This window comes from Clinocottus analis, unplaced genomic scaffold (assembly GCF_023055335.1).
Source record: "Clinocottus analis isolate CAN_PGR_092001 unplaced genomic scaffold, fCliAna1.0.p SCAF_20, whole genome shotgun sequence".
Taxonomy (NCBI): domain Eukaryota; kingdom Metazoa; phylum Chordata; class Actinopteri; order Perciformes; family Cottidae; genus Clinocottus; species Clinocottus analis.
Genome location: NW_027175932.1, coordinates 10,699,988 through 10,716,903, shown reverse-complemented (window position 1 = coordinate 10,716,903; position 16,916 = coordinate 10,699,988). Strand labels below are relative to the sequence as shown.

The 16,916-nt window shown below is 43.1% G+C and overlaps 1 protein-coding gene across 3 annotated transcripts in view; it reads left to right on the top strand.

The window, feature by feature from the left end:
• Nucleotides 1-16,916, top strand: part of gramd4a (GRAM domain containing 4a) — a 41,793-nt gene that overhangs the window by 2,944 nt on the left and 21,933 nt on the right. For 2 of the 3 annotated variants that reach the window (XM_068586483.1, XM_068586481.1), the window contains exons 2-3: nt 4,071-4,284; nt 10,489-10,609. In XM_068586483.1, the coding sequence (XP_068442584.1) occupies nt 4,071-4,284; nt 10,489-10,609 (335 nt within the window). Of the gene's footprint in view, nt 1-4,070; nt 4,285-10,280; nt 10,288-10,488; nt 10,610-16,916 lie in introns of those variants that run through there. The other variant, XM_068586484.1, reaches the window with a different exon arrangement.

Here is a 16,916-nt window from a genome sequence, read left to right as displayed (position 1 = left end):
CGAGTTGGAGCACCTGTAAAAGGAAATGAGGTTTGCGTCAGCAAACTGGAAACACAACAAGCACTGTGGCATTTCCAGCTAACAGCCAGTTACTGTCAAACGTTCTGTTGCTTCAGAAACAAAACCCGACGGCCTAATGTCCCAGAAAATACAGAAAGTGGCCTACTTGTGCAAGCGTCTGTATTGTACTCGACTGTATGTTTGAGTGTATCCACCGCCTCCCCTCCTCCCTTTTCATGCACGGTTGATCGGCAACAGTTATACTGGATGCAACTGTAGAAAGAGTCACTCACGTCTCATGTGACTATACCATGCCAGTATCCTCTAATAGCTGCAGATAGCCAGGGGTGACGGGAAGGCCATGCACCTAGGTAGTTATTAAAATAAGATGAGTATACAGCTGAGCACATAAAGGTTTATTAGCTTACTGTTTCAGTGTACATTATAAGCCAAACAAATTGATCCTCAGATTAAAGTAGCCGTGTCCTGACACTGAGACATAGCGCTCATAAAAGATACATTATTATGGTTACCAGCCAGGATGCATATCTGAAAACACTACAGGCTATACTTGCAATCTTGTCTTGTGATTAGTGTAGCGAGGTGAATACATTAGGAATGCTCAGAACTAGTTTACACAACGCTTAGAGCAAAAACAAATAAATCAACAACTATTTTCAAGCACAATGTTAAAAGTGTCGGCTTCTATGTGATTTATTTTTTAAAACATTAGGGGTGGGGGTGGTTTGTTACTTTTTTTTAGATTTCACCGTGGGCTCTGGTAACTTTGTGATGAAGCTATTTTGCTGATATTGACCAAAGGATCAATTAACTAATGAAGTAACTAATTGCTAGTTGAATCAATAGCAAAATATTCATTTGCAGCCCGACTGTGATCAAGCATTCTGTATTGTTCTTCATCCATTGACAAAAAAGAAAGAATCCCTTTCCATCTTGAATATTATTGACCAGCAATGGATATTTTAAAGGATGATTCTCGAATGCCAGTCAGAGATATAAAACATAACATCAAAGTGGCAAATCATCACATTTCACTGTTTATCATGTGAGTTGCTGATTGAACTCTGGTCGATGCATTTACCATTTCAGATCTAGTAGAAACTACAGTTGCAATAGATTCCTTTCGCTTCTAAAATGGATAAATGTAGGGCCAAGGGCATCAGACTGCCTCTTTCGGCTTGATATCCACAAATGACCATGATTGGCTATTATAGTCACAGTCAATACTGACCAAGAGTAACCTCAAGCTACTACAGGTCATTAGCAGAAGATTACTCAGACAGATGTAAGCACGCACGCACGCACGCTCAGAAACCGAGAAACCGTCTTTAGGCTTGCACAGCAAACCCACACAGCGAGCTTGTCAAGCTTCTCAACCTTAACTAATGTATGCAGTAATAGACAAACGGTGCGTGCATGCGTGCACATCTTGCTTCTCTGTTATCTTATGGCTGCACCCACATCTCAAGATGGTCCTTTAGCATGATTAAGGTAACTGCAGGTGTCCTTGTACTGAGCAAATGTATCGCAAGGGCTGCTTGAGTGTATTCCCACGGTGGCGTTCACATCACAATCAGACCTTGAGCTAAAGCCCCTTCCATCTCGTCCTCTCTTTTCACTCTCCTGTGTAAGACGGTGTTGTGGTTTAAACTGCCTCTGGACTGAAGAAAGAAATCCGTATGAAAGGAAATAAATACATATTATTAATATATAGACTGGAGAACACACCACAGTGTAAGGAGACAAGGATTTGCATGCAAACAAGAAATATGCTGTTGAATAAGAGCTTAGATTATTCATGCTATTGACTGTAATCAATGCATATTATCACTTACTTCCAGACTGAATGGAGTGTGATTAGCGCTGAATGAAAATGAGAATTTCCGGGATATTTTATTTTAAATTAGTAAATATGCAACTGATGCTTTCCTGAGTCGCTCATGCTCTGTCTTGATTTTGTGTTTGCTAATAGCGTAATCTAACCAGGGTCTCGCTGACCTCTTCGACTGGATACCGTGGGAACTGATTTTATTGTGTCAGGTGTCTTGACGAGTGCTTAGAAGTGTTCATCAAGCCGCCAATTGCCATGTTTCCACTCACCCTTTCAGGGACAAAAGGTCAACCCACCAATCACCTCTGCAATTTCCACTTGTGTGTGTCCATGTGAGTGGGTTGTCTTCATGAAGAAATAAGATATTTGTATTTGTGCCTTTCCCCCACGTTTTAGTCCCTCCCACACAGATAGTAAGATAAAGACTTAACAGTTACTGGCAGTGCTATTTTGTATTTATTTATTCATTTCATAATGAAATTCCTCTCGCATGGTGAAACTGAATGTGAAATATAAATCTGTGTGTTTTTAGCCCATGACTTAATCATTTGTGTCTGCATTTGTTGAATTTCTACTCGGGGAGGATCTTAGGACTTTCCCATTGTGAGGTTTGTGGCTTTATCTAATGTGTGCAACCAAACTAGCCCTGCAGGCACAGAAACATTACCAACTGTAGATACGGTCACGTACAGGAAGCTAAGAGGCAGAATAAGAGCATTGGGAACCTCTTTCATGACGACAAACCAGAACGTGTCCGGGTCAACTAAAGGGATTTGAGATGTACCTGCTTTCGCTTTTATTCACATGATATGAAAGCGATTGGGTTGATGACTTTCTTACTTTGAAAAACAAACAAATGTATTCATCTTAAACCCCAAGGTGAATACGTAGTCATTGACAAACACAGGCCGGTAGGTCAAGATTCCCAGTCAACTGTCTCCTGAGTTTCTAGAAATAGAGTGAGTAAGCAAGTCTGCCAGTAGGCTCAAAAAGAAAAAAAACTGTCTGCCAGCCTATCGGTCAGATAACCGTCTTTGTCGTGTGACAGCTACACCGCAGTCATCAAGTCAAACAGATTAAGTAATCTCCAAGGATTACATGAAGAAGAGCCACACTTGATCCCTTTCCAAATGACAAATCACAGCAGTCAAAAATCAACACATTCCTTTTGAGATTTCCGTGGCCTCGTGTTCAGCCGCCAGATGACGGATTGTTGTGACAATTTGTTGACGTATCACATTCAGTCATATTGACTCCAGGAGGATGAATGACCTGATGGAGTCATACTTCAATGGAATCTCACTGTTTCATTCAGTCGCAGTTTCTCATTCAAAGAAGGGTCTTCATGTAGACGAGTGTCTAGGAAGACAACCCTTTGGGTGCAGTCAGAGTTTAATAGGACAGTTGGTCAGCTGTTACTGGCAATACCCATCACCAGAAACAGTTTAGCCCCTGTTGTGGTGTGGAAATGGCCCCCATTTGAATGCTTATCCAGATCTAGCGCTAACTTCTGTAGTTGGCTCGTATTGGCTTACTTTTTGTGAGCATTAATGAGGTCATAAATCCTGTCTGCATGTTGGGATTAATTTGACTGCAGCATCAGGCGTCTGCTTCTGAATGCAGAAGAAACGCTGCAGTCGCTTGACTCTCATGGCTCCGTATAAGATGACACAAACGCCCCTCTGTCATCGTTACACCTCGGCTCTCGATACCAAAACACACACGTTAAGCCTTTCACAACCCCTCATAGCCGCTGCTCCCGCTACGGAAATGAAATCAATAAATTAAGTCAGCAGATCTGCTGCTGTCAACTGCTTGCCACAGGAGTGATAGGAAATGGTTGTCATGGCTCTAACACAGTTACTGGTACCAACTTCCTGCGTAGGCCAAAGGGGAGAGGAAATAAGACCGCAGTCACTGACAAGGTTGGAGCTTAATATCATTAAAGGTTAGACGTTGGCATGTTAAGTCACTGCCTAAAAAGTATTAACAAATATTGAAGATACTCATGTTCCCATGACTTGTAATGTCGAGCAAGTGTTCTCACAAGTAAAACTAAAATGATGAACATGGTAAATATTATACTTTTCTTTATTACTTTACCTATTATCAAGAGATATAAACATGTGTTGCCACCATAACTTATATGGTCGGAGGAAGGAACACATTACCACGCTGGCCGTACCAACAGCAGCTCTTGTGTTTTGTGTCCCCACAGGGTTGCCGTCCGCCATGTTAAGGTAAAGCCCAGGTGCGCGGTGTTGACCATGCTAAAGCGCCTGGACAAGATCCGCTTCCGAGGCCCCAGGACGAGAGACGACTTCCCGGATCTGAACGAGTCGCCGCCCGCCTCCGACAACGAATGTAGCGACGACATGCAGCTGAAGCCGCGAGCGACTCCGCGAGACATCGAGGAGAGCCTGCGAGACCCTGTGAGTGCTGAGCGCCATGCATGACCGCGTGTGGACGTGTGTGTTTTATGATGGACTTTTGACTCATCGTGGCCGCATTTGCAGTTGATCCTGTTTCACGGGGGAAGCAGAAAGCCATGTCTTCGTCTTTCTTTTGCTTTTTAATCTTCACAAGGTTTACGACCTTCTCCTTTTTCTCTTTCTTTTGGTTTCTCTTGAATTCTCTGTCTCTGTATTCATCATACTGAGTAATTCGATATCTTTCTTTTGTTGTGTGTGTGTGTGTGTGTGTGTGTGTGTGTGTGTGTGTGTGTGTGTGCTTTTAGCCTTGACTGGCTACGATGAACTTGCGTAGCAGCTTCAAAAAAACAAATCTACCCATGAATTATTTTGTTTGAAAAGGATGCTCTGACCTCAGCGTGGCTATAGCATCAATTCCAGAATAACAAAAAACAGAGGGGAGAGAGATATTTCATCTCTCTGATGTTGATTTAAGATCTTTAGCTATCTTAATACATGCGTATGGCAAAAAATAAAGTGAAATGTTCTTGTTTATTCCACTTGAGTTTGGTTACTTGAAAGCAAAAGGGAGGTGGATGAAGGGTGGGGTTGTCTGATAAAGTTCAGTGGGAGACGTGAAGTACAGATCAACAGCAGACGAGCAGAAATGGTGAAAGCAGCGGCGAGATGAGTAGATATTGGATCGCAGGAAGGGAATGAAAGATGGAAGGAGATAAAAGATTAAAGCGGGGAAAAATAAAGGAGGCTAAAGGACAGGAATTGAGCCCTCAGAAGATTGGACTCCAAGATGTCTAGTGGGCAGGAGATGGGACGGGATGACGAGGAAATGGCGAGAAAGGACAAACTCACCGGCCTTCAAAACAAAAACAAAAAACAAATGGATAATGTTTCCTGATATTTCTTCCTCCCACGTCAGACACATTTCATGAAATCTGCAGCTCGTTGTTAGTCGCTGAAACGTCACTTCTGTTTTCATTATCATTCCGGATTGAAAACACTGGATTAGTCACTCGATTGTATCATTTCCTGAATGCCGGCCCTGGGGATGTCAGTCGTTTTGTTTTTCTTCTTTTTATCACTTTCTCTCTTTGTTCCTCCTCAAATAGACTGTGATGTGACTGTTGTGTGGGCTTCTTTTCGCAGTCACAGTAGGTTTTCCTGCAGCCCACTGAAAGCTGCACAAGGCTTGATGGTGAATGATGCCTCCAGACAAAATCCATAATTAGACCATGGCATCGGTTCTGGAGCAATATATTTTTTGTCATGGATCTGAGTGGGTTATAGGGCCCTCTAATCAAACTCTGTGGGCATGTGCAACACGTTTGTATTTGCATGTGCGCACTTGTGCCTTTTTATTTGTGCGCAAATGTGTCTTTGAGCTGGTGTTTGCACGTCTGTATGTGTCCTGGTGTTTGTCTGTGTGAGCACCTGCCAACTGGGATGGCATCGCCCGCATCATGGCACTGATGAGTCACACTCCGTAGCCCCAAAATAGACCAAGCTCGCTCCCATCCCTGCTGGGACACACACACATGAGGCATGCGTTCTCTCTCCCACAAAGCATGCTGTTGCCGCTGCTCGGTGGCAATCTCCTCCTCCCCGCAGAGATTTAAAGGTTCCTGCTGGCATGTCAGAGCCCACGTAGGCTCACTCCAGACAAAGATCGCACGATGACCTGCCTCAAAACCTCACCTTCATTCCGTCCTTTGCTGAAAAGAAGACAGTGTGCCCTTGGGCATACACCGAGGCTTTATGACAAACTAGCCAGTGTCGTCCATACTAAATAGGGAGCGTGTCGCTGGGCAGATGGTGTTCAGTCACTGCACACACAACCTCATCGGCCTCTCCTTAGTTTTCCTGCTAGATCAAGTGGCGTCCTTGTTGTATTTGTCATCTTACTCATTACATCTAAAGCACGTTTTTTAACCGAGTAGTAAAGATGACATGATGCAGGTCAAGACACGGGAATAATCCCTCGCATCGATGACTAGATTTAGACTGGGAGTACGGGATTCCTGTCAATGTGATGTGTTTGGAAAAGGGAGAGAGAGGCTTTTTGTTTGGTGTGTAAAATGTTTGAAACGCATAACACAATGTGTTTAAATAACAAAGTTGACTAATTCAATTTTTATTGTTAGAGAGATTAAATTACCATAAAGGTACCGTTGACTATATAACCTAAAACAAATATTGTTTTCGATCTCATTACAGATGTGTTTTAGAGTCCATCAAAGTCTCAGGAAACTGAAACAGAGACACAACTCAACCAACAATTGGTGCTGAACAGCTCTTCAATCTGCCGCTCCATATCAGTCCTCTCGGTAGAGGGTCATGAATGCTTGAGCCTGTAATCATATCCTCAGGATTTAAAATCTAGTCTCTTATCTCTTGCGGTTTCATAGTAAAGGCCAAAGATCAACTCTATAATGCCAGAAAAATCCCCAAAAGAATCCGCCGTCATAGTAATCTCGCTACTGGATGCAGGCGTAAGTCAAACATAGTTGTTTTCTATGGTTTTGACGTCCATCCACCACAGAAGGTGTACAAGCTGTGTCAAGAGCTGTGGATTGCACCCTCGCAGCGGATGCTGCTGTGGAGGACTGTTGTCGTCTGCTGCCGATATCGCTGCTGTAGTCCTGTTTTTGTTTGTTTTGTCAAGCCGTTTCATTTTTTATTTAGAGTGACAATGTTTGAGTGTGCTAATGTTGCAGAACTGCTCTCCTGGTCCACTGTCTGCAACAAACATTGGCTCTTCTCAGACAGCTCGTGTGTGTTCACCAATTACGAAACTCACAGGGTTGACAAGAAATCGGGTTGGGGAGTGAAAGTGAAAGTAGATCAGGCAGTTCAGATAATGTCTTCCAAGTGTACCCACAGTATCCTGTCAGTATTCATTTTTTTACCATCAGCAGAGGATTTATCATTACGTCTGCTCGCTCAACAATTACACTGTTGTAATGTAGCATGATGTGTCATAAAAACATGATTTAAAGAGGTGTCAGAAATTCCTGTGTGCCCTCAGCTGTTTGGTTGTAAAGCCGTCCAGATAATAAAAGCATCCTCACATTTTACAAGTACAAATTGTAAACCTGTGTGGTCTGTCAGTGTCCATTGTGTAGGAAGCAGCTGTCCTTGTTAATCGTTAATTATTGGATGGGTTTACATGGGTGATTAAACCACACCACTGGACCAACAATCTGAGATCCCTGAAGAGATTCTCTTGGAGGAACCAGACATTTCTGTGTCTGTGCTGTACAAAGGCAGCCATATAACCCATAGGCAGCGTCTTTCTAGAGACTGAGTGCAGAGAAAGAGGAAGAATGTTTCACTTCACTTTCACACAGAGGCCAAGTTCATGGAGCTCATTGAAAGAAGCAGAAATGAGAAAACAATACAAGCTGTATAATAGAACTACAGCAGGAAAGTGCTGACCCGGAGAAGAGAGGCAGCTCTGGGTCCGCAGTGTGGAGACTGTGCCTTGTCTAGTTGAGCCACAACTCCAGGCGGGGGTAATGCTGCGTGATGTTTTGAAGTCTGGACCCGACTCAGCACATCCCCAACTTATCCGGTCAGAGACGGGCAAAGTGTGAATCATGGAGACACTTAAGAAACTGAGAGATTGTAGCCTGATGGATGGATTTAATTCCACCACAAGGTTCAGTTTAATGATAGTCTGGATTTAAGAGTATGTCAATGTAGATTTGGGCAATATTGAATTTCCCTATTGACTGTGTCGCTTTAAGAAAAATAACGCTTTAGAAAACTATTGTCCAAGAAAAACCTGAAAAGAAAGACGCACATAGATAAAGCTATCTATGGACCAGAGATGCACGAGTTGCAACACCCATTTGTCACATGCGCTACACGCTGTTTTACACAAGGACACACTTGCATTATTTTTGCTAACGAGAGGACATCTTTCCTGCTGCAGTCAGGGCTTCATGCAATAGTCCACCGACTTCCACCCTCGCGTCCCCTCTTCTTTCTGAAACATGCACAAAGCGAGTGAAGCTGTGTCATTGTCTCACTAATTATATCTGTCCAGAACTCAAAATTCATTTAGACAAAAAAACAGATGGACGTAACCATTTCCAAAATGTTTTTATGTTTCTGAATATTGTGCTTGAATCCATTTTTTGTGCGGCATTTAGCCTTTTAAAAAAATATAATTGCACTGCGGTCAAAAACACACGCAAATGTATACAATGCAGACGTTGCATGATTGAATATTGTGCCATCTGTGATTATCCTGGCCAACCTAGTTTGAGTTGAATGATAATCTTGTCGTGTCATAGCATGTCAATGCGTGTCTGGATGTCTCTAGGGTCTCTAGTCAATGTTCAATTAGTTGATTTTGTTTAAAGATGAAGTCATGAATGTAAAAACAAGTACTGATTCTTTTGTCCTCCAGTTTTCAGTACTTTTTCATCCACATCGCTGTATGTGTTAATGTGGGATTGTTGTCAAATGTACTCCAGTGAAACGTCACGGTGTGTTTGTTAGTTTAGGTGTGTGCAATTAATCGCACTTCATCTCGTTAAAAATGACAGCGAGAAAACCAAGGTTGTTGATTGTGGCATCTTTTGCAATTTTAGATTCATAATACAATGCACCTCTACTCTCCAAACAGACGGAGGAGAGTAGCCTCATGTGTGTAGAATCAGTTCCACCTCAGACAGAAGTCACCGCTCTGTGATCTGAAAGGCTGGAGGTGCGTGGGAAGCTATGAATACCACAATGGTAATGCTTTAACAAAGTGTCGAAGAAAAAAGAATGATAATTTAGAGTTTTACAGCAGCACAGTAAAATTCCTCTGCTCACATCAGCCACACGCATGAAAGAGGGAGATGGGGAACACAATAATTAATCGGCCCATAATCGTCCAGAGTGACGTCAGGGCTTGACCTACTTTTGGTAACCAGGAGGTACTGACTGAGAATTGACGAGCGCTTTAAACGACATGAAGGTGTGTTTGTTTCATGTACAATGCATGGATAAAAAAAAAAAGCGAACAAAATTCCAATCAAAGAGCATTGCAGCTGAGCGCTCGTACCGCAGACCCACCATCCGCTGCTTTCATCTCGTCCACGTCCCTCACATCTTTGTCTTTCTGCCGCTCTCTCTGCTGCTTTCTCTCCTGTATCCTCCTGTCTCCATTTCATTCTCACACCCTCCTCCTCTTTCAGTTTTCTCCCCTTCGGTCAGCAACCTTTTCCCTCTCCATGACACACTTCCACGAGAGGTTTTCATTTGTTTTCTTTGAGGTGCTTCTTTATTCTGGGACACACTCTCCATCTCTGTCTCGATGTCTCCCCACCAGCTTATCTTGTTAGGCTCTGGCTCGCTCCCAAAGCACATTTTTTCAGGTCAATGTCAGTTCCTCGCTCGTTCTCTCTCTCTCTCTCTCTTTTTCTCTCTCTCTCTCACGCCCTCCCTCCATGTTTCTCTCTCTCTCTTTCGCTCGCACTCTCTTGCAGCGAGCATATCAGCTAAAGACATTGCGGTGTGTCTATGCAGGCACACACAATACCATGCTGGTTGCTGTTGGGGGGAAAGCTGCTGCAGAGTGTGTGTGTCTGCGCGCGTGTGTGAGTGTGTGTCTGTGGGACAGGAGTCTTTTAAAGGACCTTTGCTGTAGTCGAGCAGCGATTCTCAACCTGCAGTACTCGTCATCCGCAAGCTCAGCCATCTCTCCCCTCCTCTCGCTCTCTCCTTTCCTCTCCCTCTATCAACCACTCGCCTCCTTCTTTTCCCCTCACACTGTCCCTCATTCTTCTCTCTCACACTGTCGTCACCTCTCAATCGTTGTCATTCACTCGGTCCTACACACATGTTTTGTGGCTAGGTGTGTGTGTTTGTGTGTATGTCAGGGTTGAAGCCCTTAGTGTGTGAGTCATCATTGTTGCTGTAGTCAGAGGAGGGTGGGAGGGGATTCTCCTCTTTTTCGCCTTCCTCATCCTATCCCACTCCAGCTGGACTCAAACCGGGAAAGGAAACCTTAGCGTGAGTCATGGCGTCATGATAATCTGTGTGCATGTGTGTTAGCTCATATGGGACATCCCTGCTTGTATGTATTTTGTTGTCAAGTCATTCTAAAACCAAACCTGTTTTTTCTTTTTTTCTGTGAATGTTTGTATGGGTGTGTCTGTGCATTGTGTGTGTGTGTGTGTGTGTGTGTGTGTGTCCGTGTGTGTGAGAACACAGGCAGGTTCAGGGTCTCCCACCATGGCAGTGGCCATCCAGGACTTCCAGAGGTCGGAGTCAGACAGACTCAATGAAGTTAAAGGTCATCTGGAAATTGCCTTATTGGAGAAACATTTCCTACGTGAGTACACACAAACGCATGCATCACATCAGAGTGTAAACAGGCAGTGTTGTTGGATATATCTATAGAAAAAAACATTTTTCAGGCGGTTAATGGGTTCATATTATCGCAGTAAAAAGTTGTAATAACTGTGTTGTTCATTGTTCAAAGACAAACAAGAACAACAAGAAATAGACGGGACTGTTATGTACACAAGAAATTGGGGAAAATATGTGTATGTAATTGTATATTTCCTCGATTACCCAGAATCCCTCTTGTCAGTTCTCAGAGAACAGTTCTGTATTTGTGAAAATTGGCTCATTCTCATCGTGTAAGTGGGCGGTGAGATTGTCTGCAGCATCAAGAGCAGAGAAACAACAGATTGAGGAAAACGTTTGAGTTCACCGTCTTGCAGTGGTGACTTTGTGTTGTGGAGATACTGCCTGTCTACGGTTCCTTATCTACACTGCCGCTCCTGCAGTTTGTGATTGTTTACCAAATAAATGGGGACTTTAGCAGAAAGCCTCCTCTGTTGGATGGGAGGCTCTGGTTTAGCTGAGCTGTAGCTAACATCTCTCCTCAACACCGTTAGCAATGCTGGGGCACTTACTGCTGTCTCATCAATTTACTGTAACAATGAACACGCTCTTGGATGACTCCGAGAGGGATGCACTCACAGCTTTTAATGACATCTATCTCATGTGCCTAAAGAGGTTGAATGCATTAATCGTAGGTCGCTCTGGGGGAAAAAAAGTGTTTGGCAAACGAGTGTAATGTATCTCTTCCAGTAGATCTTGTGTGTATTAGCTTTAAACTGTGAGTGTCTTGTGATGCCGGCCTGCGTTGTAGTTTCAAGGTCTCACAGGAGGTTGGTTTTGTGCATTGCACTCAGTTGCTGTGTGCAACTTCACTCTTAAAGACTGGCAGTCCAGCATAACCTTGATGCGCTATGCTTATTACATGAAGCAGCAATGGGTTGCTCAACTTGAAAGTAATTCCCAATTGGCTCTAAAAGCAGTATTTTGTTGAACTGCTTCCTAAAATGTTTGTTATTATTTTCAATGAGCTGAGCAGCTTGCTCTCTGTATTAGAAAACCAATGTCTAGTTTCACAGAAGCGAGTACACTTCAAAAGATGATGGGGAAACAAATAAGCTCACATCGTTGAATAGACGTATGATCATTCTTAAATGTGATATTTAAAATGGCCAGTTGCATCATGTTTTTCTAACTGTCTGTATGTCGACCTGATGTTACACGAGAAGCAGAATGGAGTCAAGCAGCTGCTGAGCTAATGTTAAGCAATTTAGCAGAGAGGCTGTGACAAACCAGACAGTGTATCCTCAGTTACTCTATGACTCATTCTATTCATTCAGATATTTGTTGTTTGTACCAGTGATAACCAACAACCTATAGTGTCCATAGGGATGTAAGTGTTATCAAGTTGCAGGCCACATCGTGAACCACCAAAAACAAAAAACATGCTATACTAATATCCCAGCTCTGCAGTGTCCCTGCAATGTTTGGTTTTACAGTCTGAAACGTCACTATTGATGTTAATTTAGTAACTCATGGTCCCATTTAGAGTGAAATAGATGCTAAAAGAAAGGTATTCTTTTGGGCATGACTACCTGGTGATTGACAGGTTGCTGCCACAGCAGCATTGTCTGGTTTGACAGTCGTTCTTACATTTGTCTTACAGTTTTAACCCTTTCATAGCACCTTTTTCATAGTGCCAAAATGCTGAACACAAGGCCTCAAAACCGTAGTCCACAAACCAATGAGTGATGGCACAGTGACTTTGTCTACATCTCATTCAGAGTCTATGGTGGAGACCAAAATGAAGCTCGGAGAAGATTGATTATTTAACTTTATTAGATGGACACAAACAGGACTCCAATGTCTAACAATATGTATTTTAATGTTTTTTTTAACCTGCGCCAACCGCTGTCACCTTTTTAAGCTAACAATCCACATAGCTTATTGGACAGTTTGTTGCAGCTTTAGTGACACAAAACGTTGCTCTCATGGTGCAGCGTCCCTACTGAAAACGCTGATTGACCTTAAATTATCTCCTGCGGTTCCAGTGTAGTTTTAGGGTGAGATAAAACCATTCATTCTTTGCAGTACGCATAGCAGTTTGCCGTTATTGATATGCTGTTCATGTGGATCCTGTAGTTCCAAAGCGCTAGGCCCGGGTGAATGGGATATCGCAGGCAGAACAAGGGAGGCAGCCCGAAGCCATACAAACTGCATGAGTCAGGTGCACCACTCGATTCACACACATTTACAAGCTCGTCTAACCTGGCACCCGATGAGGGGTACAGGTTGTCCTGTACCGCGCAGCACTTGACAGTCCTGTGGTATGCAGTGGACTGTGACGTCCACTCCCCCTCCCTTTGCCTTTCGACTATGTGTCTCTATTAGAGTGAGAGTGAGAGACAGGCAGAGAGAGGGAGTGTGAAAGAGAATACCTCAGGCGATGTCCTCTCTCATAATGCCTGTCCCTGAGCTAAAAGGGCTCGATTCATTGTCACACCGTCAGGATGCTAGCTAAATTAACTCACCCTTCCTGAACCTTTCTAGCTTCGTGTTTGCCCTTTCCTTTCCTCCCGATTTTTCTTTTCCCCCTTCCCCCTTCCTTAAAATAGAAAATACAAAAATCCTTAGAGCTCTTTTAGCCCTTTTCCCTCCAACCCGCTGAGCTGCTCTTTCCGATTCTGCCCGCCATCCCCTGCCGGTCTTTTATGGCGCGTTTGATTTCCCTTTCTCTTCATGCTCTCTCTGTGTCAGACACAGCAGCGCGATGTTCTAAGACCCTTCTGAGCCCTGACAGACTCACAAGCTTGCACGTAAACACTCGAGCAGGTGAAACAGCTGTAACACTGTCATGTGCTCGAAGACCTAAATACAGAACTGTAATCATAGCTCTACCTAAGATGGCAGCCACTAGGCGTTTTTGTAAGAGGACTCCGAAGAGGAGCAACGCTCATACTTGTTGCCTTGTGGTGTTGATTGGAAATGGCGATAGCACCCTTGGGTAATGTTTGTTTTCTTCAAGTGTTTTGTGTTTTATTTTCCTTTTTTTGTTTTTCCTGCAGCATTCTGCTGCTTCCCCCTTATCCTCTCACTTTTTGGCCATCCTTTGCTTTGATGCCTTTTTAACCTCTCGTCTTATCTGTGGCCGGTGTAATCATACGGCGGGAAACCCTGAACCGTGACAATCTATTCACAGAGCACTCTGCCCTGTGCTCTATTTCCATACTCTATTTCCATTTCTACCATTTTCCTTTGCACCCTGCACGGTTTTCCTGTGCTTTATATAGTCATCGTATGCTAAACAATGGACTGCTGAGTGTGTGTGCATGTCTGATTCCTCATGCAGGTCTTTCTATAGAAGGCTGTATTGTGTAAGTGTGCGTTCATCATATGCTCAATTACATGGTGAGAATCAATGATTACAGACTTGTATGCTTATATAAAAGTTTGTTATTAGTTAAAGCCAATGAGATTAGTGGGAGTGAAACAAAAGATTCCTTGTCGCAAGACATTATGGGTTTATGTGTTGTGTAATTGCTTTTCTGGGGCACAATTAAGGTAAATAACATACCGTCAGAAGACTAGCTATTGGTCGCACAATGAAAGGATTTTGATTTTAGAAATGCACTGACTTAAAGTTATAATCCATAAGATTTGTGCCTTGGTTAATTTGACAACGCTGATGCTAATACTTAGCGTAGTTCGACACTACAGTTCCCATAATTCTCACTCTTTGCTACTTTGATAGAAAATACTACAAAAGAGCAACTGCTGTAAACTACTATAGTTTTAATTTGGATGTGAGTGAATAAGTGGCCTTTTCCCCTCACACCATGACCATGTACGCTCAGATTTGAATGCTTTACATGCCAAAAGTATTTTTTCCACACGACGTAACAGTAAACTCGATTTCTTTGCTAAGGAGTCAGTTGTAGGTGTGCAGGGTGTCGCCTGCAACTTTTTCGCCGGCCGTGAAAATGCTTCACATCTTGTTTTGTAGTCGTATGAAGGATCACTACCCATAACCTCTGCGTCAAATGCCTTGTGTTTCCTATGACTGCGTCACAGTAAAAGCCACCTGGCTTATGTGAGCAGCAGCAGTATTGTATAGCATGCATGCATGCACCATTTCCTGTAAATCCCTAGTGTGTAGGTCGGCAGCATGAGACACTTTCATAACTGAATGTCACTGTTGTCAACAGCCGGCACATCTTGATTGTTCATTTAAAGTTGCTCAGGATGAGACCATTACCTCAACGCTCCATTATATGAATTAGTTACACAAATCTTCTTGTCTCCCGAGGGCTGATGTTATCTTTAAGGTGTTTTGCTGTTTTTTCCATTGAGAAGATAAGAACATTTCCCAAAGGGATGAAAACACTATAATGGCATGAGGAGAAACCGTAACTAAAACTTATTCTAAACCTTTAATTTTTTTTTGGTTTGTGCTTTTTTTTTTTACCCCTCCAATGATGCAGCCTCATTCAACCCAATAAATAATTTGGGCTTCTTGGATCTCTTTCACAGTCACAGTGAACTGAACATAGGCGTATTCCCCCTCTCTCTCTCATGCGGACGTGTTTCCCTCCCTGCTGCTTAAAATAAAGCTGGGGCCCACGCTGTATGCTAAAACAAACACCCTGCTTAAGTATATTGTTTCCTTTCCTACACTGGAGGCCTGAGTTTCCATTGCAGAAAGTCTATATATGTGTGTGCGCGTGTGTGTGGGGGTACAATGTTCCATGCCTTGCCCCTTGGCATTTATTGTGATTTACCAGTGCTATTCTTAGGGCACTTAATTGGTTAATTTGTAACAATGTTTCCAAACGCAAGTTCACATTGGACACACACACACACACACACACACACACACACACACACACACACACACACACACGTGCATGCAGGAGGTCATGATGGCCTTCTGTTGTATCACGCTTGTGTTTCCTTCAGTTTTCCTCTCTTTTCCTCCTTTCTCTCTCCTCTCCAGGTGTAATTCCTTCCCCTCATATATTCTCCTCTTTCCTTTCCCTCTTCTCCTTAAGTATGTCCTTCTACATTGACCTAGTGAAGTGTTGCAGGGGTTTCTTAGGTCTGTCTGTGTGGGTAAGCTTCAATAATTAAAGTAAAAGACGTAGCGCATACCAACAATGATAACTATAAGGATAGTTTCTGTTTAATCTGCCCAGGTTGTGAGATCCAGTGCATTTAAACGGCAGTGGGAGGAGCCACGGCAATAACACATAAACATTCTGTGTTAATCCATATCAGGATAATAACAACAATGCATTGCAAGCACTGTGTTGGACGTCCATTACCAAGGCAACAGTTGAAGCAGGCCATCAGGGTCAGCCCTACAGTTATGTGTTGTTGTTGTTTTGCGGTGCATAGAATTGGAAAAATACATTTGTATGAGCATACCGGAGTGCTTCAGAGACGTTGTGGCGGTTACACGTGCAGGATAATCCACAGACCTAGAAAGGACTGCAGCTCCTGAGAAACTGTCGACAGGGAGGTCTGCGGATTATCCAGAATTATTCGGTGCTGGCTGCTTTTAAACGTGTTACTATAACGAGCACTATAGGTGTGCATCATCGCCGCTTCAGATCACGTCTGTATTTTGCAAGCAATTTTTTTATTGATTTGTCTAAAAGAACAAGACTTAAACAGCCAGTCTCACTGCCGGGCTCAAATTCCTTTCTTGAAGTTCTCAGTAATCCGATAATTAGTTGGTCAACCATTCCTCCTTCATCCTCAGCTTCATTTGATATTCTGCACAGCACTGAATATTGAAGATTTATAACCGCAACAAACACAATGGGGGATATAAATTATGCAAATGTTTCATCATAACACTGCGCTGTGTGTATTTCTTTGTTTCCAAAAAGCACTCTGAGCACACAGTTGCCTTGAATGACAACCTTGTGATAGTTCTATGATTATTATAGTAATAGATGTGAAAACAGAGGCATACATCAACTAGAATATGTCCCCTGGGTGACAGAGCTGAGCCAAACCGACCCTCCCACTGGTGATAAAATGGTGGAGGCTAGTGCCGGTGGAAATCAACTTGTGTAATTATATAAACGGGCTTAATGTGCTGAGGCTTTATTGCTTCCTTTCTCCGTCTCTGCTTAGTTCTCTCTTACTTTTCTTCTTTTCCCCTTTCACTCCAACCTCCAAACGTCACAGTCTTTCTTTGCCGTTCTGTCCTTTCGGTGCTTTTCTCTCCTGCCTACTTTAAAAAAAAATGTTTTGTATCCATGGCTTGTTGATATCTCAAGCTTTTT